Source organism: Marmota marmota, unplaced genomic scaffold (genome assembly GCF_001458135.2).
Source record: "Marmota marmota marmota unplaced genomic scaffold, marMar, whole genome shotgun sequence".
Lineage (NCBI taxonomy): Eukaryota > Metazoa > Chordata > Mammalia > Rodentia > Sciuridae > Marmota > Marmota marmota.
The window spans coordinates 60,632,951-60,651,659 of NW_026000026.1; the positions used below are offsets into that span (position 1 = coordinate 60,632,951).

The 18,709-nt window shown below is 35.3% G+C and overlaps 1 protein-coding gene across 50 annotated transcripts in view; it reads left to right on the top strand.

Moving 5' to 3' along the window:
- The window catches only part of Ppip5k2 (diphosphoinositol pentakisphosphate kinase 2), a 150,622-nt gene that overhangs the window by 44,920 nt on the left and 86,993 nt on the right, over nucleotides 1-18,709 (top strand). For all 50 annotated transcript variants that reach the window (XR_007350564.1, XR_007350565.1, XM_048811499.1 and 47 more), the window contains 3 exons: nucleotides 4,020-4,161; nucleotides 5,339-5,562; nucleotides 18,557-18,684. Coding sequence is in view for 48 of the 50 variants with exons in the window: in XM_048811499.1 (XP_048667456.1) it covers nucleotides 4,020-4,161; nucleotides 5,339-5,562; nucleotides 18,557-18,684 (494 nt within the window). In the remaining 2 variants the exon portion in view is untranslated. The remainder of the gene's footprint in view (nucleotides 1-4,019; nucleotides 4,162-5,338; nucleotides 5,563-18,556; nucleotides 18,685-18,709) is intronic.

The following is an 18,709-nucleotide window of genomic DNA, read 5'->3' on the forward strand; positions in this document are numbered from 1 at the left end:
TATATATATATATATATATATATTATAATAATATAACATATTATTATATTAAAGTCTATATCTCACTTTAGATCTAGTACTATTTGCTTTTATATGATTGGGTGCTCCAGAATTGGGCGCTTATATAATTTTTATATCATCTTTATGAATTGAGCCCAAAATTATTATATACTGATCTTCCTTGTTTCTTTTTGTAGTATTTACCTAAAGTCTATTTTATTTGATATTGATATAGCTGCTATTTCTCGCTTTTGGTTTCCATTTGCATGGAATTTTTTTTTTATTCTCTTATTTTCAGTCTATATGTGTCTGTACCAATGAGGTAAGTTTCTTGTAGATACAATGTCACTGGTTGTTGTTTTTTATCCATTCAGCCAATCAAGTCTTTTAACTGGGTAGTTTTATTTTTATATTCAAAGTTATTATTGATAAATAATGAATTATTCGTGGCATTTTCTGGTTGTCTTGTATATACTTTGTCCCTTCTCTTGTTTATTTTTGTGGTTTGGTTTGGTGGTTTTCTGTACTGATATGGTTTGATTCCTTTTTTTCTTTCTCTTTTTGTATCTCCTAAACTAATGGAAGTTCTCTTAAATGTGAATTAGCACTTTACTCTTGTTTTTAGAAGTCTCTGTTCACTTTGGACTTTTGACTTTGAAATAAACAGGGTTTTTGATCAACTGTATTTGGAGTCTTTTGAGCCTCCTGAATCTAGATCTGCCAAGATTTGGGGAGTCTTCAGTCATTATTTTGATGAATAGATTTTCTAGGCTTTTTCCCTTCTCTTTCTATATTAATCAGATACTTATAATTTAAACATTTGTTTACTTAATGGTATCTTATAAGTCTTGAAGGCATTGTCTGGTCTTTCCCTCTCCCCCGCCCCTTTCTTTTCTTTGTCTTCAAGTTCAGAAATCCCTTGTTCTGTTTGATGTATTCTGTTATAAATGCTCCCAACTGTGTGTATGTATATAGTTTTGTTGTTGTTGTTATTTTGGTTTTGGTTTTACTCACTGAATTCTTTAGCTCCAAGATTTGTTTGACTCTCTTTTGTGATCTCTCTCCCTTTCCTAAATTTCTCATTCGTATCATTCACTGTTTTTCTAATTTTGTTAACGTGTCTGTATTTATATTTTGGTATTTCTTTGGGTGTCCTTAGAACGATTATTTCGAATTTTTTTTCCTCAGGCATTTCATCAGTTTTCTTTTCTCTGGAGATTGGTGCTTCCTTTGGAGGCATTAGATTACTTTCTTTTTCACACTTCTTTTATCCTTAAGTTGATATTTGTACATATGGCCTGTCTTTTCTGTCTTCCAATTTTATCAACTGGCTTTTGGAGTAAAAGATTTTCTCTTGAGAGTATCTTATACTGTCCATTTGGTATATTAGATTGGCTTTGGATTCAGTTGTGTACAGTAATATAGCTTCTTCTGCTGTGATTAATTTAGGTGTCATTCATTTGGTGGGAGGTGGCAGGTAGCCTGTGGATTGCACTGGACATTTTTAGCACTATGGTGAGTATGGCACTTTGTATCCAGCAGCAGTCTGGAAATCTACTGCATGTCCACTTGTTCTTATAACATGGTGTGCATGGCAGTGGGAAAATGCCTATCTGTCACTATGGGTCCTGTAGGACTACTCCAACAGGCCTGCAAGTATGGCTCAGTATATGCAGGCCCTGCAGGAGCGAAGCCACTCCTGCGGTTGGGGAGATGTACCCCAAACTAGATCAAGGCCTTTGGAGGCTGCAGGATTCCACAGTAGCAAAAACTTCAAATGTCAGTGTGGACTCCTATTTACTTTTTTCCTCATCAATGAGAAGACTTTCCCAAGTTCATAGAGTTAAGACTGTGGCAGCTGAGTGGGTGATGCAAGACACTTTATTCCCTTCTTTACAGGGCCATCATAATTCTGTTGCAGTTTCTCCATTGCATCTACGTTACACTTCATTGCTCTCCCCCAAATATTCTAGCCAAGTAACCACTGTTTAGTCTTTATATTTGGTCCTTTTTTGTGGGAGGAAAGTGTATGCTATGTTCTATTTCACCATTTGCCAGAAGTTTAATTTATCCTTTTAGTTATTCTTCGTTGTTTCTTGAATTTCTGAGCTATAATTTTGGATCTTTTTCTTAAGTTTGAAAAAACAATATAGTAATTCCATTAGTGTAAGTCTCTTATTGTGAATTCCCAGGGGGCATTGTTTGTCTGAAGATGTCATTGTTTCAACTTTCCTCTTGGTAAACATTTTCATTGGATATAGAATTCTAGGATGGCACATAATTTTCTTTTGGTGCATTGAAGTTTTTATTTCATTATCTCCAACACTCCATGTTTATATTGAGAAGTGAGAAGTCAGATGTTAGTTTTTTTGTTATACCTTTGAAGATGATCTTTTTTGTTGTTTTCAAATCCTCTTGGGTACTTTTAACATTTTATTTTTATCTTTGGTTTGCAGCAGTTTTCTGGTGTATGTCTAAATGTAGGTTTCCATTTTTTTTTCTCATGAGGTTATCTGTAATAAACCCAGTGTTTTGCATATATATGCTAGGCAGCTACTCTAAGCTATATCTCCTCAGCCCTTATAGATTACTTTTTGTGTTTTTAGTGATTTGTTAGACTTATTGGAAATGTGGCTTGATATCTTCTGTTAGTTTTGGAAATTTCATCCTTTTGTCTCTGTCCTTTTTCTGGGTATAATATTCTAACCTATCTTTAAGTTTACCATTTTTCACTACATTTAAAGTATTTAAAACTAATCACTGTGTTTTTCCATCCTAGAATTTCTATTTGCTTTTCAAAAAATTTTCAGATCTTTGATTTTTAGTGTTTTATTTTCTTTAACATAGGAAGTCTTATTTTTTAGTTGTATTTAATAATTCTAATCCTAGTAACTGAGTTTGGTTCTGTTTCTGTTGTCTGTTCTGATGATGGGTGTTCCTGATATCTTGTTTTCTTGTGTGCCTTGAATATGTATCATTAGTTGTAGATTGATACTTTGTTTGTGGAAACAACTTGAGATTGAAATTATTTTATCTTCTTCTGGTGTCTCTTATTTGTTCCTGCTAAACCTTTACACATAACAGTCTGGGATTGCCATAAACCAACTTTAAAAACAGATCTTTCTGGCCAGGCCAGTTGAGGTTAAGCTGGTTTGCAATTTGTTGGTCAGTTCATTTGCTTCTGGTTCACCCTCACTTTTTTTGTACCCTAAAAGCAAGGAAATTACCAGAGTTCCACCTTTGGTCAAACCTGGACTCCGTTTTCTCCTATTAGTCCCATAAGGTTATTATAGTTTTGTCTAGTTTTTCTCTAAAATCAACAGATATTTCCAGTGTAAAAACATTCTTTAATGACAGGCCTACTTTCTGTATCACTTATCACTGAGTTTTGTTTTTACAATTCTTTGTGACCTATTTTCTCTCAGATGTCTTAAAACAAAGATGTAGAAGTTTTTTGCCCAGGATTTTTACTTACCGTCATCAATTTGTTTGGTCTAAGCCTCCTAGTCCACTATAACCAGAAGTAGATTTTTCTATTTTATATTTATTTATTTTGATAGAAACTTAAACTTCTTGTGGTTAAATAAGTTGCTAAGCTACATGTCAAAACTGGAATTTGGAACTATGTTATCACTTATAGCTTTAAATCTAGTTAAGTACCTTGTCTAGAATAAGGTCTTGATAATAACAATATCTTAGTGTAATTACATGTAAATATATGTCAAGTAGTTGAAACTATATTTTCCTGTATTGTACAAACCAGCAAATTCTCATCAAATCTCATCATTTGAGTTAAGAATACTTTTGCTAAATTTTCTTTATGACTAATGGGATGATACCTAGAGTTTAAGGATTTTGTAACATGAAATTCTAGCCTTTTTCACCCCTCTTGATCTTATGGCTATATTTTGCATGTCATCTTAATTCATGAAATAGAATTATTTTCCTATTACTATATCATTCTCTTAGATAACTAGGCATAAACAGATATAAAATATATACTTTACTCATTTATATAGCTTACTCCATCTGGAAGCATTTCTCTTATCAAATCAATGCATTTAATTAAAAATCCTGTGAAGACCTGTGACAAAGTTTATTCTTTGATTCAAAGTTTGACTTCTCAAATCAGACATCGTATGGAAGACCCCAAATCATCAGGTAAATATGTTTTTTTAAAATATAGAACAGTAAAATTTGTTGCCCAATTACTGCAAACATTTCAAAATAATGCGCCAATCTCCTTATTTTAAGAAATTAAGCCAGGCACAGTAGCACACACCTGTAATCAGTATCTTGGACGCTGAGGCAAGTTTAAAGCCAGACTTAGCAAAAGCAAAGCACAAAGCAACTCAGTGAGACCCTCCTCCCCAAATAAAATACAAAATAAGGCTGGGGATGTGGCCCAGTGGTTGAGTGCCCTTGAGTTCAATCCCTACTACCCACCCTCAAAAAAAATCAAGGCTTTCTCCTGAGATCTACTTACATGTATATTAATATATACTATATTTTATCACATATTTGTCAGATTTTATGCCAATTTTTTTTTAAATGTGATGGTAACCATTATGTGAAGCTTTACAAACTATTGTGCCAGTATTACTTAAAAATCATGTATCACTAAACTGTCTTTGGTGCAAGATTAGGATGCACAGATTCTTATAAATATATATTAATTTATTAATAATGATTATGTGATTAAATATATATATATGACAAAAGGACAATAGCTAAGTTATGGTTGCTTTTATCCATAACAACATGAAAAAGGCAATAAAACATTTTTCATTTGATTAATTATTTAGCATTGCCCAATAATTAAGCAGTGACTATACACCCTGAGAACAAAGAGCAAACAAGATAATATGAGCCCTTACTCCAAGGCTAGCTTGGTTAACGATTTTGACATCTTGGATTTCTTACTGATACAATTGAGTCATTTGAATCGTTTTTAATTTCTAAGATTCTGATCTGCTAATGATAGTTGCCTATTCTGTTAATTATTTGAATCTAGAAAAATAATAGTACTTAAAATTCAGAATTGAAAATGTTGTACCTAAAAATAGTTTTGTTAAAATTGTTGTTCTTTTTTTGTATTATTATTGAATTCTGTAATATATGGAAAGATCTTTTATAAAAAGTTTCTAATATTTATAACGAGTACTTATCCAAGTCAAAAAATTGGCTATTAATGGCCTATGCCTATGATAATATTTCCTAACTTCCTATATTTTTCTTTTTCACTTCAGTATTTCTAATTAAAGTTTTTAATATTTTAATATATGTTCTTTATCAGATTTTTAAGTTTGAATATACTAAAAATGATATTTTATTCTAGATATTCAGCTTTACCATAGTGAAACATTGGAGCTTATGTTACGTCGATGGTCCAAGTTGGAGAAAGACTTTAAAACAAAAAATGGACGATATGATATTAGTAAGATCCCTGACATATATGACTGTATAAAATATGATGTCCAGCATAATGGTTCCTTGCAATTAGAAAATACAATGGAATTATATAGGCTTTCAAAGGCATTAGCAGACATTGTTATCCCTCAGGTAAGTAGTTCTCAAGAATATATTTTCTTACACTATTGTATAAAATAGATGCTTTTAAACAGTCTACCAATAGATAAAGCATAGTTGGTTTTCATGGCCCTAGAAAACCATTAACTTTATAATTATGAATTTATATTGTAAGGCTTTTTATTGTTTATTATAATCATAATATCTGAGAGTTGCTAACATTGATTTGATTGTAATGACTTTTTTAAAAGTATCCTATTTATTAGAGCAGTTGTAAGTTCACAGTAAAATTGAATGAATGATACATAGATTTTCCATATATTGTCTGTTCCTACACAGAGCCCTCTCTCCCTTCCCATTATAAACATCACACTTGTTACAACTGATGAACCTAAGGTGACATCATTATCACCTAGGGTTTATAGAATTCAGTCCTGGTTTTGTTTTTTTTTTGTTTGTTTGTTTTGTTTTTTATTTATTTTTTTTATTGTTGGTTGTTCAAAACATTACATAGTTCTTGATATATCATATTTCACACTTTGATTCAAGTGGGTTATGAACTCCCATTTTTACCCCGTATACAGATTGCAGAATCACATCAGTTACACATCCATTGATTTACATATTGCCATACTAGTGTCTGTTGTATTCTGCTGCCTTTCCTATCCTCTACTATCCCCACCCGTTCCCCTCCCCTCCCCTCTTCTCTCTCTACCCCCTCTACTGTCATTCATTTCTCCCCCTTGTATTATTTTCCCCTTTCCCCTCACTTCCTCTTGTATGAAATTTTGTATAACCCTGAGGGTCTCCTTCCATTTCCATGCAATTTCCCTTCTCTCTCCCTTTCCCTCCCACCTCTCATCCCTGTTTAATGTTAATCTTCTTCTCATGTTCTTCATCCCTACTCTGTTCTTAGTTACTCTCCTTATATCAAAGAAGACATTTGGCATTTGTTTTTTAGGGATTGGCTAGCTTCACTTAGCATAATCTGCTCTAGTGCCATCCATTTCCCTGCAAATTCTATGATTTTGTCATTTGTTAATGCAGAGTAATACTCCATTGTGTATAAATGCCACATTTTTTTAATCCATTCGTCTATTGAAGGGCATCTAGGTTGGTTCCACAGTCTTGCTATTGTGAATTGTGCTGCTATGAACATCGATGTAGCAGTGTCCCTGTAGCATGCTCTTTTTAGGTCTTTAGGGAATAGACCAAGAAGGGGAATAGCTGGGTCAAATGGTGGCTCCATTCCCAGCTTTCCAAGAAATCTCCATACTGCTTTCCAAATTGGCTGCACCAATTTGCAGTCCCACCAGCAATGTACAAGTGTACCCTTTTCCCCACATCCTCGCCAGCACTTGTTGTTGTTTGACTTCATAATGGCTGCCAATCTTACTGGAGTGAGATGGTATCTTAGGGTGGTTTTGATTTGCATTTCTCTGACAGCTAGAGATGGTGAGCATTTTTTCATGTACTTGTTGATTGACTGTATGTCCTCCTCTGAGAAGTGTCTGTTCAGGTCCTTGGCCCATTTGTTGATTGGGTTGTTTGTTCTCTTATTGTCTAATTTTTTGAGTTCTTTGTATACTCTGGATATTAGGGCTCTATCTGAAGTGTGAGGAGTAAAGATTTGTTCCCAGGGTGTAGGCTCCCTATTTACCTCTCTTATTGTTTCTTTTGCTGAGAAAAAACTTTTTAGTTTGAGTAAGTCCCATTTGTTGATTCTAGTTATTAACTTTTGTGCTATGGGTGTCCTATTGAGGAATTTGGAGCCCGACCCCACAGTATGTAGATCGTAGCCAACTTTTTCTTCTATCAGACGGCGTGTCTCTGATTTGATATCAAGCTCCTTGATCCATTTTGAATTAACTTTTGTGCATGGCGAGAGAAAGGGATTCAGTTTCATTTTGTTGCATATGGATTTCCAGTTTTCCCAGCACCATTTGTTGAAGATGCTATCCTTCCTCCATTGCATGCTTTTAGCCCCTTTATCAAATATAAGATAGTTGTAGTTTTGTGGATTGGTTTCTGTGTCCTCTATTCTGTACCATTGGTCCACCCGCCTGTTTTGGTACCAGTACCATGCTGTTTTTGTTACTATTGCTCTGTAGTATAGTTTGAAGTCTGGTATCGCTATACCGCCTGATTCACACTTCCTGCTTAGCATTGTTTTTGCTATTCTGGGTCTTTTATTTTTCCATATGAATTTCATGATTGCTTTCTCTATTTCTACAAGAAATGCCGTTGGGATTTTGATTGGCATTGCATTAAACCTATAGAGAACTTTTGGTAATATCGCCATTTTGATGATGTTAGTTCTGCCTATCCATGAACAGGGTATATTTTTCCATCTTCTAAGATCTTCTTCTATTTCTCTCTTTAGGGTTCTGTAGTTTTCATTGTATAAGTCTTTCACCTCTTTTGTTAGGTTGATTCCCAAGTATTTTATTTTTTTTGAAGATATTGTGAATGGAGTGGTTGTCCTCATTTCCATTTCAGAGGATTTGTCGCTGATATACAGGAATGCCTTTGATTTATGCGTGTTGATTTTATATCCTGCCACTTTGCTGAATTCATTTATTAGCTCTAATAGTTTCTTTGTAGAGCCTTTTGGGTCTGCTAGGTATAGAATCATATCATCTGCAAATAGTGATAATTTAAGTTCTTCTTTTCCTATTTTGATGCCTTTAATTTCTTTCGTCTGTCTAATTGCTCTGGCCAGTGTTTCGAGAACTATGTTGAACAGAAGTGGAGAGAGAGGGCATCCCTGTCTTGTTCCAGATTTTAGAGGGAATGCCTTCAGTTTTTCTCCATTCAGAATGATGCTAGCCTGAGGCTTAGCATAGATTGCTTTTACAATATTGAGGTATGTTCCTGTTATCCCTAGTTTTTCTAGAGTTTTGAACATAAAGGGATGCTGTACTTTGTCGAATGCTTTTTCCGCATCTATCGAGATGATCATATGGTTCTTATTTTTAAGTCTATTGATGTGGTGAATAACATTTATTGATTTCCGTATATTGAACCAGCCTTGCATCCCAGGGATGAATCCTACTTGATCATGGTGTACAATTTTTTTGATATGTTTTTGTATCCGATTCGCCAGAATTTTATTGAGGATTTTTGCATCTAGGTTCATTAGAGATATTGGTCTGTAGTTTTCTTTCTTTGAAGTGTCTTTGTCTGGTTTAGGTATCAGGGTGATGTTGGCCTCGTAGAATGAATTTGGAAGTTCTCCCTCTTTTTCTATTTCCTGAAGTAGCTTGAAAAGTATTGGTATTAGTTCCTCTTTAAAGGTTTTGTAAAACTCTGCTGTATACCCATCCGGTCCTGGGCTTTTCTTAGTTGGTAGTCTTTTGATGGTTTCTTCTATTTCCTCAATTGATATTGGTCTGTTTAGGTTGTCTATATCCTCCTGACTCAATCTGGGCAGATCATATGACTTAAGAAATTTATCTATGCCTTCACTATCTTCTAATTTATTGGAGTATAAGGATTCAAAATAGTTTTTGATTATCTTCTGTATTTCTGAAGTGTCTGTTGTGATATTGCCTTTTTCATCCCGTATGCTAGTAATTTGAGTTCTCTCTCTTCTTCTCTTCGCTAGCATCGCTAAGGGTCTGTCGATTTTGTTTATTTTTTCAAAGAACCAACTTTTAGTTTTGTCAATTTTTTCAATTGTTTCTTTTGTTTCGATTTCATTAATTTCAGCTCTGATTTTAATTATTTCTTGCCTTCTACTTCTTTTGCTGTTGTTTTGCTCTTCTTTTTCAAGGATTTTGAGATGAAGTATGAGATCATTTATTTGTTGGTTTTTTCTTTTTTTAAGGAATGAACTCCAAGCAATGAATTTTCCTCTTAGAACTGCTTTCAATGTGTCCCATAGATTCCGATATGTTGTGTCTGTGTTTTCATTTATCTCTAAGAATTTTTTAATTTCCTCCTTGATGTCTTCTATAACCCATTGATCATTCAGTAACCTATTGTTCATTCTCCAAGTGATGTATGCTTTTTCCTTCCTTCTTTTATCGTTGATTTTCAGTTTCATTCCATTATGATCAGATAAGATGCATGGTATTATCTCTACTCCTTTATATTGTCTAAGAGTTGCCCTGTGACATAATATATGATCTATTTTTGAGAAGGATCCATGTGCTGCTGAGAAAAAAGTGTAACTGCTTGATGTTGGGTGGTATACTCTATATATGTCAATTAGGTCTAGGTTATTAATAGTGTTATTGAGTTCTATAGTTTCCTTATTCAACTTTTGTTTGGAAGATCTGTCCAGTGGCGAGAGAGGTGTGTTGAAGTCTCCCATGATTATGGTATGGTGGTCTATTAGACTCTTGAACTTGAGAAGAGTTTGTTTGACGAACATAGCTGCACCATTGTTTGGGGCATAAATATTTATGATTGTTATGTCTTGTTGGTGTATGGTTCCCTTAAGCAGTATGTAGTGTCCCTCTTTATCCCTTTTGATTAACTTTGGCTTGAAATCTATTTTATTTGATATGAGTATGGACACTCCTGCTTGTTTCCGAAGTCCATATGAGTGATATGATTTTTCCCAACCTTTCACCTTCAGCCTATGTATGTCTTTTCCTATCAAATGCGTCTCCTGTAGGCAGCATATTGTTGGGTCTTGTTTTGTGATCCATTCTACTAGCCTGTGTCTCTTAATTGGTGAGTTTAAGCCATTAACATTTAGGGTTATTATTGAGATATGGGTTGTTCTTCCAGCCATATTTGTTTATTTCTGTTACTAAACATGGTTTGTTTTCCTCTTTGATTATTTCCCCCCCCTTTACTGTCCTACCTCCCACTGTTGGTTTTCATTGTTATTTTCCATTTCCTCTTCCTGTAATGCTTTGGCGAGGATGTTTTGAAGAGATGGTTTTCTAGCTGCGAATTCTTTAAACTTTTGTTTATCGTGGAAGGTTTTAATTTCATCTTCCATCCTGAAGCTTAATTTCGCTGGATACACAATTCTTGGTTGGAACCCATTTTCTTTCAGTGTTTGAAATATGTTATTCCAGGATCTTCTAGCTTTCAGAGTCTGTGTTGAAAGATCAGCTGTTATCCTGATTGGCTTACCCCTAAATGTAATCTGCTTCCTTTCTCTTGTAGCTTTTAAAATTCTCTCCTTATTCTGTATGTTGGGCATCTTCATTATAATGTGTCTAGGTGTGGATCTCTTATGATTTTGCACATTCGGCGTCCTGTAGGCTTCTAGGATTTGGGATTCTGTCTCATTCTTCAAGTCTGGGAAGTTTTCTCGTATTATTTCATTGAATAGACTGCTCATTCCTTTGGTTTGGAGCTCTGTACCTTCCTGTATCCCAATGACTCTTAAGTTTGGTCTCTTAATGTTATCCCATATTTCTTGGATGTTCTGCTCATGGTTTCTTAACAGTCTTGCTGAGCTGTCTATGTTCTTTTCCAGTTGAAATACTTTGTCTTCATTGTCTGATGTTCTATCTTCTAAGTGTTCTACTCTGCTGGTAGTATTCTCAATTGAGTTTTTAAGTTGGTTTATTGCTTCCTGCATTTCTAGGATTTCTGTTTGTTTGTTTTTTATAACCTCTATCTCCCTGTATAGTTGATCCTTTGCTTCCTGGATTTGTTTGTGTAATTCCTTGTCGAAGTGATCTTTCATTGTCTGATTTTGCTGTCTAATTTCTTCCTTGATACTCCAGATCATCTGAAGCATATATATCCTGAATTCTTTATCTGACATTCCATCTGCTGCAGCTGTTACCTCTTCTAAAGTTGAGTTGACCTGCATTGCTTGTAGTCCTTTCTTTCCTTGTCTTTTCATACTGCTTGCGTTTCTTTCTTCTTGGTGAAACTGTTGTGTTTTTGAAATTTTTCCCCCCCTATATATTTATATTGCTCTTGTATAGTTGAAAAGTCTCCCTTGCAGGTGCGGGCGGGGGCTCTGCTCTGCCCCTCCTCCAATTGGTGTGAGGTGTCTACCACGCCCGCGGACCCCTGGGCCTGATCCGCCGTTCTGTCGCAGGTCTGCCTACCTTGCAGGTGGGGGCGAAGGCTCTGCCCTGCCCCTCCTACCACGCCCGGGGACCGCTAGGCCTGATCTGCAGGTTGGTCGCAGGTCTGCCCACCTTGCGGGCACGGGTGTCAGTTCCGCTCCGCCCCCACTCCAATTGGGGTCACTTGACCACCACACAGGCGGGCCGCTGGGCCTGATCTGGGCGCGGGCGAAGGCTCTGCTCTGCCCCTACTCCAGTTGGGGTGAAGTGTGTACCACGCTGGCAGGCCGCTGGGCCTGATCCACCGGTCTGTCGCAGGTCTGCTTACCTTGCCGGCGCGGGCGGTGGCTCTGCCCTGCCCCTCCTACCACGCCTGCAGACCGCTGGGCCTGATCTGCAGGTTGGTCGCAGGTCTGCCTACCTTGTGGGCGCGGGCGGCGGCCCCGCTCCTCCCCTCTGGCTCGACGACAAAGCGAGAGAGACTCGGGTATCTGTGACTCACCCTCCCTACCAGGGGACCAACTGTTTCCGTCGCCGCTGGCACCGATGAAGTTCTCTCCTCGGCCGCTCTCCGATGACATCAGATCTCTGCCATGCTGGCATCCCCTGTTCTATGGCTGAATCCCATTTTCTTCTCTTCCAATAGGCGGAGCTGTGCCCTCTGAGCCGAGCTTCTGCCCTCTATGTGCTGACAGAAATCCCTGTACGGTGGCTCCTGGGAGTCTCTCAATCCTGTTAGTCCAGAGCCCTTTCACTTATCCGGCCCCTCCCCCTGTTCCTCCTCCCAGCCAGCCAGCCAGGTCCTGTTCACCAGAGGCGGTTCCCCAAGGATCTGATTACACTTGCAGCCCCACCGCGTGTCCTATATCCCGAACGATGAACACCCTCTCTGTCATTCATCTAAGCCCCAGTGCTGTGGTGGGGTGATCTGGGAACCAACAGTTTAATTTTTCCGGACCCCTTTGGTGGGCACGCCCCCAGAAACTAGCGGCTAAGATCTTGGGTGTCGCCGCTGGTGTTAAGGGGAGGTGGGGATCTGGAATCCCCTCTGCTTCCCTACAGACACGCCCCCGGTGGTTTCCTGGCTGCTTGTATCTGGAGGGGGTGGGAGTCACACACCTGCTAATGTGGATTCCGCTGGGAAGGAATTCTGTCGGCGGAACTCTGGTGATGTCACCACTCTGCTATGGCGGGCCCCAGGCTCCTTGCCGGAGTGTCCGAAGGGAGGGGTGGGACTGGTCTGTCTCTGGTTGGTTTCAGCTCCCGGTTTGCTATTTCATGAAGGCTTGGCGAGAGACCTCTTCCTAGAGTCCCTGCACCGCTCCTGCTGCGCTGCGCCTCGGAGGCTATCCGCCCTGACGCGGGGGCCGCGTGCAGGCAGCCGACAGTCGCCAAGTCGTGCAGGCGGCGGCTGGCGGGTCTGGACCTCTGCGCTGCATGGCGGAGATTCACTCGTCTAGCGCAGACTGTCACCTCCAAAAATCCTTCCAATTCCCGGCCGGTCTCTCTTTAGTGGAATTTTGCTAGGAGTTTCTCAGCAGGTCGAATCTAAGCGTATCCATGCGTCTCTCTGATCCCGTTGTTGAGGAGGTACTGAAAGCGCTGCCTCCCCTCTCGCCGCCATGTTCCTGACCTCTCAGTCCTGGTTTATATATTCTAAGTTTTTACAAATGCGTAGTGATGTGTTTCCATAAGTATAATATCAGACAGATTAGTTTTATGTCCTAACAATATAGTGACTTTTAAGAATTTAAATTTAAGAATCAATTCTCTGAAGAACAATAATATGCTCACAAACAAAACAAATGAAAAAAAGTTATGGAATAAATAAATCACTCAACAAATTATGAAGAACTGTTGTGCCCCTATCAACTCTATTATGAAAACAATGGAAAATGGGAAAAAAATATATATTTGCAAGCTGGGGATGTAGTTCAATGGTAGAATGCTTGACTTACCTGTACAAGGTTCTGGGTCCAACCTCTAGTACTGTCCTCTTTCCCTACACCCCCTTCCCCCCAAAAAAATTTTTTTGCAAGTCTTTTTACTCTATGTTAAAATTTTTTTGAAAATAAGGCTTTGAGGAATGTGGGTCTTTTTGTTATAGGAGAATAAAACTAAAGTTCTAACCAGAATTCAAATAACTAAAATGCCATCAAGCAGATTAATAGTAAAGGAGCAAGTGACAAATCATATAGAAATCAAAAATTTGTTAGAAGAGCCAGATGCAGTGGTGTATGCCTTTAATCCCGACTACTCAGGAGACTGAGCCAGGAGGATCACAAGTTGAAGGCCAGACCCTGTCTCAAAATTTTAAAGAAAGAAAAAAATAAAGAATATGTTAGAAGAGAAAAAGTTTCAGATGCCACTTTAGGATTTCTTTCCAATTCAATTACAAAGAAAGTTATTTAGATATTATAAAGCAGAGCTTGGAGTGGATCAGATATTCCAACTTTAACTAAAGTAAAAAAGCAGGAAGAAACAAAATATGTGAAAATGATAAACCATAACAAAAGTTCAAATAGCCTCACTATGGATGCCAGTATATAAAAATGTTTTAAATAATGCCACTGTCCTTAGTGTCCCTTTCCTAAAATTCACCAATAGTCCAAATAAATAATAGACTTTGAACAACTAGAAGTTCAGGCAGTATACAATCTACTTACAGATATTTGTACAGTTATTTGTGAATATTTTGTTTGTTCAGTGATCATATATTTGGTCAGATGTATAACATACACAGTTTCAGAAATATTGTATGAATCAGTGTTCTAAAAACATGAATCCTACATCTGGAGGTATCACTCAGTGGTTAAAACACTTTCCTGACATGCACATGCCCTGTGCTTAATTTCCATTACCAAAAATATGAGTCCATTTAAAAAAGGGGTAAAAATATCTTGGACATCAAGATTATGTCTTTGGGAATTGCTTTAGAAAACAGGATTCATTCATTTACCATCATTTTTCACAACTGAAAATGTATTAGCTTTAAAGAGTTTTGTTATAATTATTGTCATTCTCATTGTCAAAATAAAACATTTTAATTTGCAAAAGAAAAATTTTATAGAATACAAAGTTTTATTTTTATAACATAGGATATGTGAAGATTACCATGAAAGTGCACACACAATTCTGCAGTTTTAACTGTAGGTAAAGATAGATGATCATCAAGCTAACACTGAACTTCTGAATTGGCATCTATCTTTATTTTGTAATTCAAGGTATTTATTCAGATTTTCCTATGAAAGATTAAAAAAAATGATTACTGGTAATTCAGAGTTTACACTGGAAGCATAAATAAGACCCTGATTTTTTTTTTATTGATTTGAGTTGCTTTAACTTTAGTTATAGCTCAATGTTTTAGTTGTACTTATGTTTACAATGGGGATTATTCGAAAGTATACTTTTGAACAATTAGCTGCAAATATAAGGCCTTTGAAAACATTTATGTTGTCTACATGCATTTTTCAAGGCAGGCATTCAATATATCTAAATGTATTATGTACCCAGTAGCTAAATAAATAAACAAATTCTTATCTGATTATTAGCATATTCATGTTTGTGTTATTATATAGCTTATTTAATTTAACCCTCTGGATTTTTGTGTCTGTGTTAAATGTGTACAACATTTTAGAATTGAGTATGAAAAATTGTTTTCTAAGGGATGGATATAAAAAGAATACCCAAGTGTCAATGGAGTTTTAGGTGATAAACTATTTTTACATTGTTTATGCATTCATATGTATTACTTCTAGTGTTGAAGACATTTCTCACCATGTACTTATAACTTAAATATTCATAATGAAATTTTAGGAACAGTAACTAAAAGAAACACCCAAGATTAGTATGGTTATACAAGATTTGAGCCATCATTTGTGTCTTTTAAAGTAATTATTCAAGTTTAGCTCTCCCCTATCTCTATTGTAGTTATTCTCTCGGCTGCAGTTAGATTAGATTTTCACAGCATCTTGGAATTTATTTGAAGACATTTCCTAAATAATTTTTCTTGACTATTTATTTTTGAAAACTTGGAACTTAAAAGTCCAGGAATCAGTCCTATTTTTGGTAAATTCATAACTTTAAAAGCAGATGTACTTTTTATATACTTCCTGGAGCTCTGAGTTAACTTTATAAATTGAGGGGAGGAAAATGGGCATTTTCTAACTTTTTAAGTTTGGTAGTCCTTATTGTGGCAGAAACTTAGAATTATTATTATTTTTTTAAATAGAATGTTGGGTTCAGTTCAGTAAATGTTATTTTGTTTTAACTTAGCCTTGAAATCCAAAAACCATGAACAAAGTTAAAGCATGGCAACCATTAAGAACATAACTAAAAATTAAAATCATATTTATAGTAATAACTTGTCATGATAATAGAATTTGTAGTGAAAAAAAAGAATTTACTTGTGTTGTCAAGGAAATAATTAATACTTAAGACTTTGAGACTTTCTGACTTGGGCAAATGTATTTTAAGTTTTTAACTTGTTTAAAAAAACTAATGCAGATTAACAAAGCATCACTATCTGTGGGAAAAAAAAAAAAAAAACTTAGATCACATTCTGGTGTACTTTAAAAGCACTACTAGTTCTCTATAAAACCAATTTCTACTCCTAAATCAATTTTTACATCTCTGCTATGTGAATTATGTAATTCCAGTTGTATTTTGGCTTATGTGACAAATATGATCTACTACTTTTAGTTATTTTAATATTAAACTACTTATAGGTATTTATGCTACAGTACATTTAGCATGTCACTTTTAACCAGTCCTAATTTTCAGAAAAATTGGAGTACCAAAAATCATCAGTACCAAAAATAAATAAATAGCTTTGTCAGTTATATTTGTGGCAGAAAAAATTGCAACTGCATATGAGAATTTGGATATCTAAATTATTTGGGTCTAAAGGATGATGGCAGATGAGCAAAATGTCACTGTGTTGAAAAAAAGATTTTATTATGAAAGTAATATATGTGTCATAAAACTACAAAGTGAGTATATAGCCAAAAAATCACAATAACATCAGCTAGAGAGAAGCATGTTGATGTTTTAGAATAGTCTCGAAGGCCTTTTTCCTTAAAAATTTATGCATTTGTAATTTTTTCTCATATATATAAATTCTTTACAAAACTGGAACCAAGAAAGCATACTGTTTTATAAACTTGACTTTCATTTAGCACCAGGAACTTCTTTACATATCAATAAATAAAGCTGTATATAAATTATTATTCCTAATGGCTGAATAGTGTGAATGTGAGTTATTAAACTAGGTTGTTGGACTTAGAAAACTGATTCTTTTAATTTCTTTCAATTTCTTTACGAAATTACTGTGTACTTAAGATGATTTCTTTAGTTTCAGAACTCCTTTTAACCCATTTTTTACCATACCACCAGTGTGTATTTCCTCATGTTTTGTTAAAACAAATATTTTTTAAATTTTCCCAGTTTTTTATTCTACCATTATTTTTTTATTTATACACATATTCACGTACGTGTGTGTGTGTGTGTGTGTGTATGTGCGCACGTGCGCGCATGTGTATGTGTATGTATTTCCTCTTACATACTTAATTCACAGTTATCTATATTGGCAAGATTATTGACTGAATATAAGAAAATAAGCTTGAGTTTATGATAAGTGAGCCCAAGAAGTTCTGTTTTCATAGGTACTCCATCTGTAATTGGTCCCCATTTTCATTTACTAGGAAGTTTTGACTTTTGTTTTCTATACAGATCCGTGGCTATCTGACTCTTTATGGAGGTATCTTTTAGCAGGAAATAATTTAAATTGATATATCCCAGAATTTAACTTGGAGAGAGAAGAAATGTGTGTTTCTTCCCTCTTTTATATTCTTGCTTTCCACTTCTGTCCCCACTTTGTACCTCTCCCCTTCTCCCACTCTTTCCATCCATACACAAAACTAATTTTTCTTTTCTAATATAAGGGTTTTTTCTAACCTGCCACCTTAAACTGTAATTGTCATTGTTATTACTTTATAATAACTATGTTTTCTTGATATTTCTCATTGTAACAATTCCTTGTAATTCTGATTAACTCTTAATGATTGTAGATGTCATAAATGTGAATATTTCATAGCATTTTTGTTCACCACTAGTTAAAACTTGAAGAATACCTACCAAGGGGTTTTGAAGAATGTGCTATCCTTTTTAATCATTATATTTCTTTTTATGTTTATGACTATTCTTTAGTTTTTCTGACCTCAGTTCATCTTTCTTTTAGGGTTATTTTTACATTTTGACCTTCTGATTAAATTGAATACTATTCATAAAGATTGCACTCATCTATTTCTTGTTCTCTCTTTAGAAGTTACTTGCTTTTTTAGTTCCACCACAAAGTTCTTCTAATTATACTTAATGTTTTGAAAATAGTATATTTGCAGGTGCAAAAAAAAATGCGAAATAGGAGTCTAATGTTCATAAAAGGCTTAATACATGCTGGGCATGAACAAGCAGTACATTTAGTGAAGAAAATGCTTCCTAATTATATTAAATGTTTCCTATATATTTAAGGTACCAAAAGTAACAAATCCTACTTATATTTTTCCTGAGTTTAATTTTATAAGTAATAATATATATAAAATATATTTTATATATAAAAATAAACTTATATTTGTATATATAAAAATAAACTTGGTAAGTATGTTGGATTTTTTGGGTTACCATAAAGTAATTTCTTCTTTTCAAAGTTAAACAAACAAAGTCAGGGGCTATTTCCAGGATTTCTCTTTTTCTCTTCTGAAAACAGAATATAAATTTAAAAATCTTTCAAAAATATGTTTGAATGAAGCCCATTTTAAACCAATATGAAAATAACATTTTTATTATTTTTGTATTTCTTTTCATTTGTTATACTTGTGTATGTGTTAATGTGTATATACATAAATCATTTGAATTCTACTGCAAAAAAATAATAAAAGCCTTAATACAGCATTTATATTTCAGTAGAATTCTTTAATTTGGGAATGCATTTGTAGCTCTTTGTCACTATACCCTTTTTCTAATATGTATTTTCTGCTCAGGAATATGGTATAACTAAAGCTGAAAAACTGGAGATTGCCAAAGGTTACTGTACTCCTCTAGTTAGAAAAATTCGCTCAGACCTTCAGAGGACACAAGATGATGACACTGTAAATAAACTCCATCCTGTGTAAGACTGATCGTTTAATAAATCT